The following is a 17,115-nucleotide window of genomic DNA, read 5'->3' as shown; positions in this document are numbered from 1 at the left end:
CTCCTATATTCCCATTTATTGGAGTCTTTTAGTAACGCATTTTAGGACTGCAACAGGGATATTCTCCCCAAACCATCTGTTTCCATTCACTCTTTCCATCTAAATTTTATTCAAATTCAACTCTATTTCTTGCCTTTTCCTACTCTGAAAACGAAAATGCCTCTCTGCCCATAAAATTTAGGACAGAAAATCAAGAAGCATCAGATATGATTGGTGAGTATTGGACTTTGTGATATGTGGCGCACTGCAACCATCTGGGTCCTTGGGTAGGATCACATGGGTGATCAGCTGCAAACTGTTACCCCATTTCCCTCATATTTGGGGTGCTTTTAACAGCTCTATCCGCTATGAATACGTGTTGCAGCCTGTCAGCAGCCGTGCTGATTTGGAGCACTATTCAGTTGCCTGCTTCCACAGCTCCTCTAGGAACATAATCTCTCTGAGACCTTTCGCCTTCTGTCAAATCTGGCTGAAGCTGCAGACTGACAGACAGAAGCATTTCCCCCACAGCACAGCCACGTAACATGGCTTTCTCTGGAAATCACAGTTAAAAATACAGGCAAAGTAGCTACTTTCCCCCCATCACAGCTGTACAATATATAGAAAACTAATTGGGACCGAGGACCAAAGAACAGCAATTTCCAAGAGCACTGGAAAAGAATTCTTGTCTTTTCTGAGCTAACTTGACAGCGGGAGAGCAGATTCTGCTTTATGCTAAGACTGAAATGAGTGCACTTGACAAGTGCCAGGGGTTTTAAGCCTGTCCATGTGCCACTGTCCTTGCTGAGCCCTGCCAGGAGCAAGAATAAAACGGAGCTGCAGAATGATCCTCCTGTCTTCCTGGGGCCACCTTCCATCCCGCTCCTGTTCCCCTCTTGGCCATCAGTATTTCCCTTCACAACTGTGCAACGCCAGGACACTTGTCCCATTGCCTTTCTGAGCACAGGCAGGAGCAGCCAGGAAGGATGGCTCCCGCTGTGAATATTCATGGATGTATTTGGGAGCTCAGAACATTACAGTGCCATTGGTTCTGCTGGGATGTTGCTCTAGACACTGACTTCAGTTGACACTGAGTAACCATTAAAAACAGAAGCAGTGCCRTGGCAGAACAGGCAGAATTTTACAAACTGTGCAGGGAACTTTTTACTTTTCATTTAAAGTTTCATTTGTGAATTAATAGTAATGGTTGCCCTTTTACTTGGTCCTCTCAACTTTTGCTGTCTGAGCAATAGAACTAGCTCACTCCACCAAACGCAAACAGGTCAGTAGAAAATCTCTGCCCTGTGCTAATATGTTCCCAATACCTGAGAGGCAAAAAAAGCAGCAATTAAGCAGAGTAAAATAAATAATTCAATAGTTAATTTGACTTGCAAGGCTGTAGGGTTTTTTTTTTTTCTTTTTTAAACACATATCCTACTAGATTTTATTTCAGTTTAGAAGAAGTGCCCCTGGAGAGTTTTGCTGTGAGAGCCTGTAAAACTCTCCCACAATAAGGTAAAACCTCACCCTTAAATGTGGTAATAACTGCTTAAAGTAAAGTTTTTGCTGCTGCTGTTGTCACAGTCCTGTATGTTTCATGAGAAAGTGATGAAATCCTCCTCACTTTCTTTATGAATTCGCCTGCCAACCGATTAAGCAGATAAAACAGCCATTGAGTGGAAAACTAAAATTGCATTATAGCTGGAACATAAACCAACCCAAAAGCTAATGCTCTTGTCTGAAGGAAAAGGAATTGCCTTCTTTTTAATTGACTCACAAATAATCCACAGACATCTCCGAGGGGGAGCAATCCATGTGGCCTCTGAATATATGAATATACACACTCTCACTTACTGCTGTGATTGACCAATAAACCCAAAGAGTAGAAGATGGCACAGAAGAGAAGGGCAAGAATTTGAGTCCACAAAGCTCAAGGAAGAAAATAGGGAGGGACTGACCATCCCTGTTGCAAAAMAGGCAGAATCTATCTCAGCACAAAGGCTATAAGAAGGCATTTGTTTTAGAAAAGCAGACCYAGCAGTTGAATGAACCAACTGATCCTGTAAATGTGTTTTCCTGAGTGTGCCCCAGAGAGAACTCAGAGCATGAACTGTCACCCCTGCCAGGTTTCAGTCTCACATTCTGTCYAGTAGCCGATACTACTCTACATTAACATTTGCAACGACTTGAAAGATATAGTTGCTTAAAAGTAAATTAATTAAGCTTGGCTATTAAGCTTACAGAAAATATAGTTTTCTAAAAAAAAAAAAAGTGAATATAAACCAGGTGCATGACAACAAGACTTACTTCATTGCAGCTTCAATTTTATGAAGATATTCATGAACATATAAAAATAAACACTCCATTCCTTTGCAATTAAGTTTCTCCGTGGCTGTAAGCGCAGCTATTTTTAAGTTTTAAATTCAGGATATCTCCCAGACCAGCAGAGCACAATCAGCGACACCATAATCCTGCATCATCATTATCAAACAGCAGCACCACTTTCAAACATAAACATTTTGCATACTGTAGGTCCCCAAAGCCCCTTTTCAAAGCTGACTACATATCAGTTCCTTCAGCCCTCAGTTCCAGCAACGCCAAGTATTGGCCACTGAGTGGTGCTGCAAAGGTTTACTCCAACTGAAGATTTGGCCCATTAGGCAAAAAACTGCTGCCTACCAGAGTTAACATTGCTCCCCTTGCAGGAAAAAAAAAAGAAAAAAAAGATCAGAAAAGGTCTGGTAAAATTGTAAAATTTCAAGTTCCATTAAAAGCACAGGAGATAATWCAATGCTTCCCTCAAATTTAACACAACAAAACTTATGAGGAAATCAGGTTTGCATTCATGTTCTAAGAAAGGACAGAAAATGACAAGGAGATGAAGTACAAAAGCACCTAGCTGCCTCGAGCAGGAAGCTCCTGAGAGGCATTTCCCCACTTGTCTGGTTTGGAAGCCTTCAGTTCACAGCACTGCAAATTGCTTCCCTTTCCAGTGAGCYGTGCTAGAGCCAGGAGAGCAGCAGACTGTCAGTGATGTTGCAACAATCAAGAATATTATTCAAATGTAATTGCTAATGTGATAACAGCAGCCTACAGCCATCTCATCCCTGCAGTCCTTCAGCTCCCCCGTGGCTGAGCAAATCTTTTTTGCAGTCTTTGAGAGGCAGAGCACAGTGCAACACTACTGCTCTCCCTGTGSGAATATTGAATGCAAAAGATAAGCACAGTGCCATCCAAACCTCTTACCAGCCAATGTTGAACTCAACGTGAGCATCGAAGAAACCAACAATTGGAGAGGTCGCTGCTTTCCAGCCCTGGATCCTGGCTCGAATCAGTCCTTCTCGTTTGTTATTGCGCACTATTTTCACCAGGCCTGGGTATCGCTTATTGACGTACTGGTCTAGATTAAATTTTAGTTCAACTGCAGGGCAAAGAAACACACAAAAAAATTAGAATTAAAAAAAGATAGCCTTGTGACATTAGATTTAAATCTCATTTATTCTCCAATAGACAGGGAAGGAAATGCCTGAATATTGCCTAATCTTTAGTTGCCCTCACAGACACAAACCAAGTACTGCAACTGTGGCAAGGATCTGCTGCAGGGGTATCAACCAGGAGAAATGCACATATCAGACAGAGCGCTTATGTAGACTCATAGGGGTATACAATATTTTTAAATAATTACTCTTGCAATACCCTGATCATTTCCAGTAGTGACTTCTAGAAGAGCAAATCTGACCYTGTGGCATTACAACATAGAAGAAACTGTTTTTTTTCTGATTTATCTTGATCATGAAGAGTTTGACAAGTACCTTTTAATGGATTTGGGGTCAAAATCTAATTCAGATCAGAATCAATTTTCCCTAACCTTCAGGTGTTCACCTTAAATATATTTCGACTCCTCAACACCAGTCTTAATCTTTCAACTAAGCAGGCATTGAACATTACAAACAGACTCCTCTTTTCTCTGTTCAGTTTCAGGCACTGAGCTGCAGAAAGGGCAGATCTCCTTCACTGCTTTATTCAGCTTCATTGCAACGTCCTACAAAACACACAGATTGCTTGCAGCCTACACATGCTCATGCGTGTTTTCACTTTGATGGTTGTTAATAGAAGTGCTATTTTTACATGAATTAATTATGTGACCTGTGAATAGCAGGTGCTGTGTGTCCATTTTGTTATTTCACTCACATAGCTGATTTATTTCCTACATCAAAAAAATCAGAAGTMAAATCTAGTATTATTGACATCCACATAAATGAAGCAAAAGCAGGGTGTTCTTCTATGCAAAGAGTTGAAATTATCTTTGAGGTGAATCTGTAACTTGACTTTTCCTTGGAAGCAGAATTTAAACTTCTGGGCTATAAAGGATGGTGTTGTTCTGGACCTGAAAAATTGGTAAAAGGGGTTGTTTCTGCATTAAGATTACTAGTACAAATGCCATTCATCCTGAGAGAAATTCCAATGGAATCAGCAGGGTTTATCCACATAATGTTTGTTGTATAAATAATTAATATTTATGCACAGTTTTGTGAAACTGGCCAACTGATTGTCTCATCAAAGCTACAAAGTCTTTTAAGTTCCACTGCCTTCAAAGGAGGTAAATTAATTTATATCAGCTTATGATTGGAATTATTATTAGGCCATAAATCATATAAAACCTTCCTCCCCCAGYTGTTTAAATGCAGGTTGACTCAATATCACTTCAGCCCCACATTAGAAAAAAAGCAGTCCAGCCTGAAGCAACGAAGTTCCTTCTGATTAGGGACACAGCACTTAAGGAAAAAAAAAAAAAACCTATGTGTGTTCACCATTGTCACTGTTGTCATCCACCAGAATGATCTCCTTGAGCAAGTGCGACGGGGTGTGATTCACGACGCTGTGCACAGAGCGCAGGATGACGGACAGCGCCTCGTTGACAAATATAAAGACCACGGAGATCTGGGGCAGGTCATCAGGGTAAGTCATCTGTTTGCACCTGGGGGGAAGAAAGGAAGAAGTGAAGGCCCAACAAAACACTCAACATGGTCCTCCCATTCTCCTTCAGGAGGATTTGCTTCATCCTCTCCAGTACAGGTGGATTTGCTGCCCTGTTCTAACTGATCTGGATCAACAGCAGTCCTGAAGCAAAGCTTCCTTTGAGTGCAAATGAAGACTGAGCAAAAGCTGATGAGAAGCAGCATAGCTGAAGGCAGCTAATTTTTCGTAAGCTGGTGAAAATGGGAGTATATCTGCATGCATACAGATTTGTAGGAGGATGCAGTTTCTGGAAGGTTGAAAGCTTCTCATGAAAATCACAGGAGAATCAACAACTCTGCTCCAAAAAAAAAAAAAAAAAAACCACTTCAGAGCGCTGCCATTAACCCTGAGTTAGACCTCACATTTGTAAAACCAGGAACTACTCACACAAACTTTTGGTTTACCCTCACAAAAAGCATTTGCTCCCATTTCTGATTAGTTGCTTGCACAGCAGTAACAAACCTATGATGCTCGTTTGTTTTACAGACTTGTCTGTGCTGGGATATTTATAAAACTGATTTGCCCTGAGACATCACCTTGGTGTCCTGAGATTCCCAGTTTCCTCGTGTGCTTGCTTACTGGTGCATGCAAGTCACCACAGATCATTTAGAGAAGAAAAACTGAGGTCCAGAAGGATCTGCAAAGTCACACAGCACAGAGCAGAGATGYTGCTGTCCCCAAGCCCCATCGTGTCCCTCTGCAGTGCCCTGCTGTTTTGTTTTAATGAAATTCTCTCCCACTAGCAAAGATGCTAACTTTAAAAAATTACCTCCATGTTCTCACAGTCAAAAGCCATTCAGAATTACCATAGCAATTACTAAACCTGCTCTCTAAAATACCGTTAATGATATCACAGGAAATGACTTCTCCTGCTCTTATCAAACTTCCTGACCTCTTTGCTCATTACTTTGGCATAATGACCACTTTTCTCCCCACTATCCACAGTTATTGGATGTGATGGGGGGGAGCAACCACTTGACTGCTGGGTAACCTCTGGAAATAGGTTATGAATTCTAGAAACGAGCAATTATTCTTAATTCCGAGTCATCCCAGCACTTCTTGCTGAAAGACCTGGAATACTTGGCATTGATCACAGTGCTACTATGGCTACATCCTGGCCTTTCGTTACTGGCCTGCTCCAGGAAGACCACCGTGTCAAACTTCAATGCATGACTGGTATACAACCTAAAAATAATGCTAGAATTAGGTGACAGGTTTACAGGAGCTTTCCCTGCTCTGATATATACGCCTTGTTGATTTTTCCTTTGAAGGTGATTTTCCTGTTGACCTCACCAACATATCAAAGAAATTCATCAGGAATATTTCTGCAATATGAATGTCATCTGTTAAAAATATGGACCTTGCAAGATTTCCCATGATGGGAGACATCTGATCTGGCAGCAATTTGCTTCCACACCTCACTTGTATCATCCAGGCACAGTAAATTGTATTTTGGCAAATCAGACAGGTATCAACTAGTGGGTGCGTTACCAGGGAAAGTGAGGCAGCACTTGGAGGAGCAGTGAAGGGGAAAAAAAAAAGCATAGCCAAAGCCTGGGGAGATGGGGGAAGGCTGTGGCAGGGGAGGAAGAGGAACAGGGAGGRTGAGAGGGCAGCAAAAACAGCACTTGCAACGCAGAGGCACAAGCAAGGGTCGGGGAGCATGAACACAGGCATTGGAGGTAGAGTGGTAGCTGTAGAAGCAGCAAAGTATCTTAGCTAGAAAATAACTGGGAACTGCTGAATATCAGTGGTTTAGCCTAGGTTTGCTTTCCCTTCTGATCAAGAAATTTTGCTGAGCTTTTCTGAAGGAAAAAGTGTTCAATTTTCCTGATAAGTGGACTGGAACACCTGGAKACCAAGACCTACTTTTCTACCCAGATTGACTGATTAGGTAGGGCTMATCTCCAGCTTTATTCCTCTCTCATCCCACATATGTTCTGAGAAGATCAGTATTTCCAACTCGACATTTAAAACCAAAACATCTAAATCATAACCTTTGCTTTCGATCTATCCGTTCTTCCTCATATTAAATCAATGCATTATTACCCAAARAGTGATTCCAAGAGCTCTTCTGTTTACAGGGCTCTATTCTTGCCTTGGGGCTCAACGACTATCCACACTGCAGGGCTGCTTTTGATAACAGGCTGTTCTGAATTCATTATTCCTCCTGGGTTAAGTCATTGTAGTCACATCTGACTGYAACCTTCCTTCTGTGAATTCACCCCTCTCTGTCAGCAGGATATAGCAGGAAAGCTGCTTTCGCCTGTTTTTGGAAAAGAATGTTCCAATCATTGCATATTAGAATATCTAGGGTAACCCAACTGCAACAGGAGTACCTGGATGAACAAATCAATTCTCAGTATTTGGCAGGGGTTAAAAGGCTGTCGCAATTTTATCTATTACAGCAAGGCTGAAGAACAGCAGAAAAACACTGTCCAGCTGAGTAAACTTTTCAAAGTATATCAGTGATTTAGGAGTTTATTTCCTGCAGGTTTCCAGTCAACCTTGGACTCTCACCTCCTTCAGTCAYCTCAGAAAACGAGATAGATGTGCTCAGGTTGTCAGGGAAAGGCACTGGTCCACTAGCACTTCAGAGGATGTCTGTGAACAAAGAGCAATGCCAGGCAAGGGGTCCTTCTCTTACAAAACCAGTGGGTGCTTAAGTGCTTTGCTGGATTGGCGCCCAAATGCTTCCCAGGGTATCTGCAATTAGATATCAGCTGCAGCAGTTTACAGTTAATACTTCCTTCATTCCAAGAAAGCCTAACCAGCAGTTGACACTCCAAGCCAAGCAGTGGCAGCAGCAGTAGTCAAACACTTCTCACCGTGAAGGAATGACTATGCCCACTGTCCTGTTACAACGTCCTATCAGCTCTGCTCCTGCTGGGATGCTGACACCAAACCGAGCGCATTGCGGCGGCGAAGCCAGGCACTCGTGCCATGGCAAGCACAGCACACACAGAAACAACTTCACTAACACCTGGTAAGAGCCATTCAATCCTAATAACAAATGGAATAACTTGTGAAAAAAATGCAATGAAGGGTTTGTTGCTGATCACTGGGTATTTGCAACGCTGCTCCATGATCCAGAAGGTTTTTTTTTCCTCATTTGAAGGGGCAGGTTATTGCTGCAAGCTGAGCACAAGCCTTTCACCCACGAAAGAGTGAGCGTAGCCTAGAGCTGCTGTACGATGACGACAATTACAGTTGCCACTAGGCACCCTGGAGCTTGTACCACTGAAACACGCGCTCATGGTAGCTGCCGTGCCCTCGCTAGTTGCCTATAGCTTCTCACCTGTGACAAACTGTGATGCCCAGTTAACTGCATCACCTGCTTTTGGTGGCATTCAGGTTATCTGACATCTCTGGGCCACAAGCAAAATTGTGCATTTGCCCAGAAAGACAACATGGAAGAGAAAGCATCAATGCGAAGTTCTGCTTTCTATGACTTCCAGGGTCTATCAGACTAACTTGATTTGACTTTCAGAGCAAAAGAGAGCAGCATCGTCCTCTTCCACAGCAACAYGCTGTGATGTTCCACAAAGGTGTTCCAGCAAACAGACCCTTACATTCTCCAACCTGATCCCCAAAAGAACTTAATTAAGMAAGTAAGAAACCATCCATTTCTGGCAGCACTAATAACACGCAGCAAAGCAGCCCTTGGCCGGGCACAGAGCACACACACCAAGAYCAGCTCTCTGCTGGGGGAGAGGGAGCCCTGCCAAGCCCTCCTCACCTTCCTGCTGTAGGTCTGATCACCTACGAACTGTAGCTACTGGGTGAGCGAGGACAATTACAATAATTGAAAGTCAAATCCTGACCTCATTAACATCTGTCTAACACTACGGAGTTCACAAGAACTTATCAAAGAGCAGAGATTTGAGCTATGTAGCAGTTAGCAATGGTCTAGCTGGCCAGGCATTGCTCACATTTGCTATTACTGTGGTTCTACATCAGGACKGTGATCTGTCATCAGCTCTCTCAGAGCACAACGGGCGCTGAACTCAGGTCTGCACGAGGAGCAAGTCTGCTCTCCAGGGCAGACGTGTGTGCTGCAGAGAGAAACACGCTGTTAGCTGCAGCCAGGACTAGTGATTCCCAGCAAAGGCTGACGACGCCACAGCTAATCACTGCCATGCGCCAGCTGAGGATGGATTAGACCCGATATGTGAACCAGCCCTTCAGGCACCTGTCCTACAACACACCAAGCCTCAAGCCCGAGGCATCCCACTGCTGTCTTGGGAAGAATCTTTGAGGTTTTTTTGCTCAGCGTTGGCCACTGCGGAGCCTGGCTGGCAACCCAGAGGTATTTCCTTTGTCCATGACAGAGAGCTGGTTGTCAGATCCTTTTTCTCTGCTCTTGAGATGATTTTCACTTGCAGTCTCCCTTGCATAGAACTGGTTTCTCAGATTAACATTTCCCAGCCCCTTAAGACCAACTGTGAGCACTGTCTACACAGGCGTAAAGAAGCTGGAAAGACTCTCCAGCTGACAGGCTGGAACCTTGTAAAAAAAACATGAACTACCAAAGGAAAGGTTGCAGATGAGAAATTGGGACAATGAGAAAACAAAAGCTTCTCAGCTGCACATCAGCCAGCTCATGGCAGCCCTGTGGGCTTGCAGGCAGAGGAGGGAAGGAAATCTTTTGTCTAAGCCTTAATTCACTCCTTGATTGTTTTTGCTCTATTTGTATGAGATGTAGCAGAAATGTGTGAAGTCTCCTCTTCATCTGAGCTGGTCTTCCAGTCTGTTGGAGTTGCACTATTGTTTTGTAATGGGCTGGCACTACAGCAGTGCTGCACATTCAGTGGATTACTAGGGAAAGAAAATCTTTCCTACTCCCTTTCTCCTGCCTTCTCTCCTGTCTGTAAACTTGCTAACATCAAAAACGAGTTTTGCTTGCAGACCTTAATATACTGAGTTTGGAAATGGATTTGGCAATACATTTAAAGACTTCTGACAGCTTTACCCTTCAGGAAGAAATGCAAACAAAATTAAGGCTGCTTCATGAATCTTTAAAGTATGCAATACAGGATATGTTTTTCCAATGAACCACTGGGATGGAAACGACAGTGAGGTTCTCTCCTTCACAAACTTCTGGAGCCTGCAGCAACCGCCTTTGCAGTTCTATCACAAAAGCAAACCCAAAATGCTCCACACCGCAGTGACAGCATCGTACTCCATGTTCACATTTTCTAACCACAGAAGGATAAAGAGGAGGAATAGCCCTTTGCTGGCAACATGGTCAATGGAAGGATGAAAAAAAAAAGAAAATTCAAAAGATGGTTCAATCCTTGTTTATTGCTGCTAGCAAATGCTACCTTAACCACCAGATCAATGCATATTGTGACCCCAGTTGAACCCCAGACTCAGAATAAACTCGCATTCATAGTTACCTTTTAGTACCTAAACGTTGCTGTGAATTACATGGGAACAACCAAAGACGACAGCTCACTTGCTAAATTTAGAGGGCAGTTCAACATCCAGTTTCTCTCTCCAGAGGACCGTTGAGGCTTTGCAGCTATTGCTAGATTTAACGGTAACTTTTCAGATGMAGAAGTAAACCAGCATTACTCTCTTGTTCTACACTCATACAACAGGGAAAATGTGACAAGTCACAAATACGTCGTTTGCCAGCAGAGAACTCAACTGCTGACCACAAGCAGCAAAAGAATAGGCTACAGAACTGTCAGCTTAGCCAGCTAACCATGATCTGACTCCAGTCGCTCCCTTGGTCACAACCTTTGCTCCCAGGCTTCAGCAGTTAGTCTTGAAGAAGAAATCAATGAAAAGTAACACACCTCCCTCACATTTCCTAGGTATATAATGCATCTATTCCTCACCCCACGGTGCTTTGGTCTTCATATTAAAGGGAAAACATGGGAGGTCAACTAGTATCATCCATCCCCTGCCTTTCTGGTACACAGTGATGTCCACGGTCATTTCTAGGATTATAATAAACAGTGATATAAAATCTACCCCATAGTGTTAGAATTCTCAGCTGCTCTTTTCTCATGCCTGCTTGGCTTTCTCTTATTTTGCACTCAAAAATATAAGAAATCACACACATTCACCAAAAAGAGATCTGGCCAAATCCTCSTTCCTTTGTTAATCTCCAATAATTCCTGTACCCATGAAAAATGTCCTCTGATACTAATCAGAAACATATCATAAAAATAAAAAGTAACATCTTATTTTCTTCAAATTTTAGGTGAGTTCTTCTCAAGAAGTTCCTTTGTAYTTGTTGTGGTGAGGACTGATTTGTTCAGACCAATTGTAGCTTTATACTAATCTCCTGTGTACATTTAGCAAAAGGTGTTTCAACAGATACCAGGTTGCTAAATGCAGCCTGACAGAGGAATTAGGAGAATGACAGTCTGCACAGGCTGATTAACCCACGCTATGTGAAATCAACCCCCAGAATAACTCCTGTGCCCTAACCATCATATTAATTCCCCTCGCAATAGGCACATGCATTTCCCAGCACCCTTCTGCTCCCAAACTATTTCCCACRTTCTCAGACTGAACAGTTGGACTTCATGCCTGCACAACTTGCAGAACGAGCAAGARCAGTGGTTGTTAAAATAAAAGCTTTCTAAATCTTAGAACTCCTGCTTTTCTATGCCATTTCCTGAGGAAAAAGTAAAAATCCAATATAATCCTTTTTTTTTTTCAGCCAAATCTACTTGATTTGCAATGTAGAAAGCCTTGAGAACTGTCAGTCAAGGACAATCAAGAACCCAATGGTTAACATATGCACATGATCCCCACTTGCAAACAGTATCCCCATAGATTTCAGATTATTTTGACTCCTCAAAAGTAGCTGCTACACATGTAAAACACGAAGCTGGATACTTCAGGGAGTTATTTCTGACTTTTCTCAGACAAACACCATCAGAAACATGTTATCACAGTCTAATACTTCTATCTATTTAGGCACAAAAATTGCTAAAACTCCTTCCACTCACTTTTAAAACAAGCTCTCTCATTAACATGAAAAATGGCTAAAAACCTCATGCTCAGATCTTTCTATAGTCAAAAGTATTTTTTTTTTTTTTTTGGCAATGTAACTTGAATCACTAATATGTTTTGAAATACCATCTGCAAGAAATTTCCACTCTATCCCCTAGTGTGCCCATTCGGATCTGCCTGTGGCTGTATGCATGCAGCATCACAAAGCATTAGGAGGATTGGAAAACAGCAGAGAAGATCAAGTCTGCTTTCAAATGCTCTTCRAAATTCCCCAAAGAATATACACCCCCTATGTAACTTTATTCTTATTTTTAATGGTACTGCACTTAAATTCGAAAAAAAAGACCAATTAAATGCCAGATGTCGTATATTCTGCCTAGTTTTATGTAATTTATTGAACAGTTAAGATCATCATTCTCAAGATTTCTGAGAGATCCTTGTTTTTGGTTCAACAGGACTTTTAGCTTGCACTCTTTATGAGTGAAAACTCAATAGGAGTTCTCTTATAAAACAAATACAAAATGGGTCTTGCAAAAACCTGAGATTTAGGATCTCTCTGTCCTTGAAATTAAGTATAACGTAAGTAAAAATCAATAGGGTGATACTAAATAAAGGACAAAACTAGAGGAATTTAACCTCTTAACAGTTCAAATATATAAAAGTGCCTAAAACTACCCAAAGAAGATTCCACCTTCTGTGGCAATGCCTCTGCTCTTGAAGTTCATGCCAGATATAATCAAAAAATAGTGGACTGGACAAAATAGCAGGAATAATTTTCAATAAATAACGTATAAGAGTAACGTAACCATTTTCCATTTGCCCAGAATAGGTTGCTGTACCCTTGAAGCTATCTGTTATTCTGGTAATAACATGTAAACACCGAAAGTTATCCTTGACTACTTAAAATTTTGCTGCAAGTATTTAATATTAAAAATTCAAGGTATCTTTGTTTAATGTTGACTATCTCAGTCCCTCAGCTGGCACTGTTAATGCTGGACAGAGGCAGAGTATCACAGTGTTATCTAGAAATGTAGGGCAATAAGAAAGTTTTCAAGGTAACTACCGTAGAGCTCTTCACGGACTGCATTAAGGGCTTGCGGTCACGTTGCATGTGGAAGGGAGGAGGAGGATAGAGGAATGCAATCGTTTCCCACTATTACTTCAGCTAACAATGTTTTTTATGGTCTCGGGAGGACATAMAACAATGTTTGGCAAACAATCTTTTCTTTAATGGGCTCCAATGCATTTCACAGGAGACCTACTTTAATCTCTGGTCAAATCCAGTTATACAACAGGATGTTTCTTTATACCTGTGTACAAATACGGGATGGTTAGAGGGTTACATATAAACGGGAGATCAGTCATGAGCCAAGCAAAGACCCCTCAGATAGTAATGCCAAAGCTGCTAATACCCCAYGGTGCCAGCAGTTATGAGGCTGCCAAAACGGGAGCGGGACTCTGCTAGTCAGAGTGCTTGGTGTCTGGAGCTCATGCAGAAGCCAACAGATCTAACGAGCAGCGGCCTAGAAGAGTTTAAACAGTAGTCAGAGGGTTTTTCTCTTGTTTTAAATAGACTGGTTTCTGTCAGAGTGAAAACAGGCCAAGTTTATGGTATGCGGGAAGAATTATGGTTCTAATAGTCCGGTGTTCCAAGAACAAATGCATAAAGAACATTGATTTAGCACTGAAAGTGGGAGTATTAAATCCATGGTGTTGAGCTGCTTTCTATGGCAAGGAGCAGAGAAACAGGAGGTATCAGCCGTGTGTTTCTGAAAGGCACGTCCCTCGGCAGCAGGCAGAAAGGATGAATAAAGGTGCACGTGCTGCGTGGACTTCGCTGGGAAGCTGCCTGAGCACCTAAAGCTTCTTTACAGCTGCTGGTGGAGCACATCCAAAGACCTCAATGGACTCTGGAAAAGGACCCTACAGAAGAAATCACTAGGCAAAAATAGCTCTGGCAAAACCTGTGAGCGGTTGGACGCTGAAGTTCTGCTCAGGCAATATGCCCTTCTACATCTTTCTCAATGGTACTTGTAGGAATTTTCTTGGTGTATTGTAACTATTTTGGAAAGAGTCCCGTTCAAGCGTGCCTCCTCTTCACTAGGGTTACTCTCACACTTAAAACTAGCAACATATTTAAGTGCTTTATTGGACTAGAGCCTAACTGTACTTTCATAGCTTTTGTTTAAATTAAAGGCTAGCTAGAGATCAACAGCACAGTATTAAATAATTTCATCCATTTAGAAGTTAAGTGTTAACAACACTTTCTTACCTTCTATTTATTCCAGGCACTCCAGAAAACTCCTGCGTTTTAATTTGATTTTGATTATTCAGAAATAAAAACAAATTTTTAAAATCCAGGCACACTTGCTGTCTCGCACAGAGTTGTTAACCAGAGCACTCATTTCACTGCAGCAAAAYGCTTCATCGTATGGGAAGTTTTTATATTTACAAGCTCTTACCCTGTTTCACATTCACAGGCCAGAATACGCCTTCCTCTCACTCACATTGAAAGAAATTAGGCACATATCACAAACCAAGCCAGCTGCTTCAGTAATGTAATTCTACATATGAACAGGCAAAGGACCTAGGCTGCTATTTCCCTGCATTCACGTGCCGATGGCCATTGTACTTGCGCGCTCAAGAGCTGCTCCTGCCGACTGCCCTCCTCAGACAACGTTTCCTTTTCCACTCTGTTTTCTCTGGTGCTTTTTCCTACTTTCCGACAGAAATTTTGGAGTCTCAGTGTTTGGAGACTGAAAATAATCCACAAGCAGACAAAAATCTAGAACTCTGTGATCCACATTGACAGAGCAGGTTATTCCCATTAACCATCTACCCAGCAGACTGAAGTGGCGGCCACAATGATGCCCTTCTTCATCTCTCACCTATGAATGGACAYATGCATCCTGTTCCATCCTGAGTCTTTGCTTCAAACATTTGTTTTGAGAAATCTTCCCCCTGCTTCCCGAGATGCTCAGATCTGTCATGCAAAGGAATTGAGTACTCCTCAAAGAGCAAACAGAATACAAATTCCCCATCTCTTGGGCACATTTGGGTTAATAATGCTGAGACAGTAAGCCAATAAACCAGCTGTAGGTCATATATATATTTTCAGACAGCATACAAATCCAGGAGCAAAGCTTCAGTGTCATTCTTATCTCAAGTTTAATGTAAACTGCACTGTGATGCTCCAGGAGAACCATGTCCTAATGAAACAGCCACAGAGGAGATGCAAGCTCACTCCAGCTGCTGCACAAGACAAGTGTTCCCCTTTTGGATAGAGGGCATTGAAGTTTATGCCCTTCCCCTGGAATTTTAGGGGTACAGTCTAACTTCACAGCAGAACCCAAGGGTGTTTTAGTGCACTTTAATTATTATTGCTGCTGTTAATATTCTTCTGTCATTAGGTAAGCCTGAACTRCTGTCTCTGCCAGAAAGGTATGCTTCATGCCACCCTAAAGGCTGGCCAGTGTTAGGTCATTTTGAAGACAAAATACATAAATGCAGCCCAACAAAAGCCGGGGAGCTTAGAATAAATAATATACTCATGCTTTGGAGCAAAGAAGAAAATAAACTAATTAGGCAACTATTCGACAATCTGAAGGCATCTTACACAGGCAAAATGCAACTCCACAGGGTTTAGTTTCTAGAAGCTGAGAAACAGGCAGACTTTTGCATAAGCAATGCACAATTGGATTTACAATCTACAGTTTAAAGCTGACTCACGCTTTGCTGATAAAAACCCTTGCACCCCCCCCCCCCCCCCCAAATTGTTGGTGCACTCTTTAGAAGATGGTATTTATATTTTGCCTGGCAGTTCTCATTTTATCTGTTTCATTCAGATGTATAAGGAGAGAGGTGTCTTTGTGCTGGGCAGCCAGTTCTGCTGTTCTCTATTTGGTGGCTTCTCCTTTCTGCCTCCTATTCCATGACTRCTGTTAACCTTCTGCAGAGCAAGGGCCTCCTGGAGAGGAGTTGCACCCAGCCTCCACACCTCCTTGGAGCTGCACCCAACACAGCAATCAGATTTAGCTCGGGCTTGTCTTTGAGATCACAGAAGAAGGTTTAGAAGCAACCCAACAGAAGCTAAATAAACAAATACATAAATAAGAGAAAAGCAGCAGCAAATATAGAGGACCCATGCTTCAACACCATTAAACTATCAAGCAGCTTAATTTGCAAGTGTTGCTTCCAGAAAACAAAATCTTGGAAAGCATCTTGATCAATCTGACCAAGACACAGTTTACATTTGCCGGCCAGCAACAGCAATGTACTTCTGGCTCTGGCTAACCTGAAGAGCATCTCACTTCTACTAGCACTAAATTCACTCAAAACAAGAGACATGGGCAAAACAAGCAAGAACTGACACTATTAAAATGAAACACTGCCCCAACTTGGAGTCTACAATTCAGTTTTATTTCAGACAGAAGAGTAAATTGTCTGACATTTTGGCCTGTTCATGTTTTTATCACAAGGACACAAACACCAACAACTAAAAACCATTTATATTATTTGACTTGGAACCTTGACTTGCTTAGAATGTGCAACCCACCCAAATAAAACGGGCTTTTCTCTACAGAGCCACTAAAATTAGATAATTAAGTTACCCCAGGAAGGAATTTGGAGATAATACACACCTCACATAGTAAACAGAGTTAAGCGAGCATGCTCATTTTAAGCAAGAAAAGGGCAAAATCTTAATCTAAAAGCATCACAAGAAATTCTTTTAAAGCCTCGAGAGAGAACATAAGAAATAATTTAACTGAAATGCATGTAAGAAAACTTTACAGGAAAAAAATAAAAATAAAAAAAAATAAAAACAGAATTCACTGCCTGATTTGTCCTGTTACCTATTTTCATGCTCTCATGGAGTGATATCATGGAGTGCAACATGACATGACAGTGGAGATATTTACAGGAATGCACATTTCTCCCTGGAACTGATAGCAGGCAACAATCAGGCAGAGGCCCGGGGGAGGGAGATGAAAGGAGGTTTAAACTGGCCACGCAGAGCAGAGCTGCACGTCGCTGCAGGAGCCCAGGTAGTTCTTCTGCTGCCCTGCACTCGGCAGTCATCATTTTATGGGCATATACTTAACCGGGAAAGAATAATGCATGCAACTTGAAGGCAGCACCCCA

General features: G+C 42.1%; 1 protein-coding gene across 1 annotated transcript in view; it reads right to left on the bottom strand.

The window, feature by feature from the left end:
• GALNT9 (polypeptide N-acetylgalactosaminyltransferase 9) overlaps positions 1 to 17,115 on the bottom strand; it is a 111,613-nt gene that overhangs the window by 67,341 nt on the left and 27,157 nt on the right. Inside the window, exons 3-4 of the mRNA XM_026037618.1 lie at positions 4,791 to 4,957; positions 3,226 to 3,400 (exon numbers count right to left, since the gene is read on the bottom strand). Of these exons, the coding sequence (XP_025893403.1) occupies positions 3,226 to 3,400; positions 4,791 to 4,957 (342 nt within the window). The remainder of the gene's footprint in view (positions 1 to 3,225; positions 3,401 to 4,790; positions 4,958 to 17,115) is intronic.

This window comes from Nothoprocta perdicaria, unplaced genomic scaffold (genome assembly GCF_003342845.1).
Source record: "Nothoprocta perdicaria isolate Ctin4 unplaced genomic scaffold, notPer1 scaffold_2, whole genome shotgun sequence".
Taxonomy (NCBI): Eukaryota; Metazoa; Chordata; class Aves; order Tinamiformes; family Tinamidae; genus Nothoprocta; species Nothoprocta perdicaria.
The sequence above is the reverse complement of the archived record's forward strand: the minus strand, read 5'-3'. Positions and strand labels throughout refer to the sequence as shown.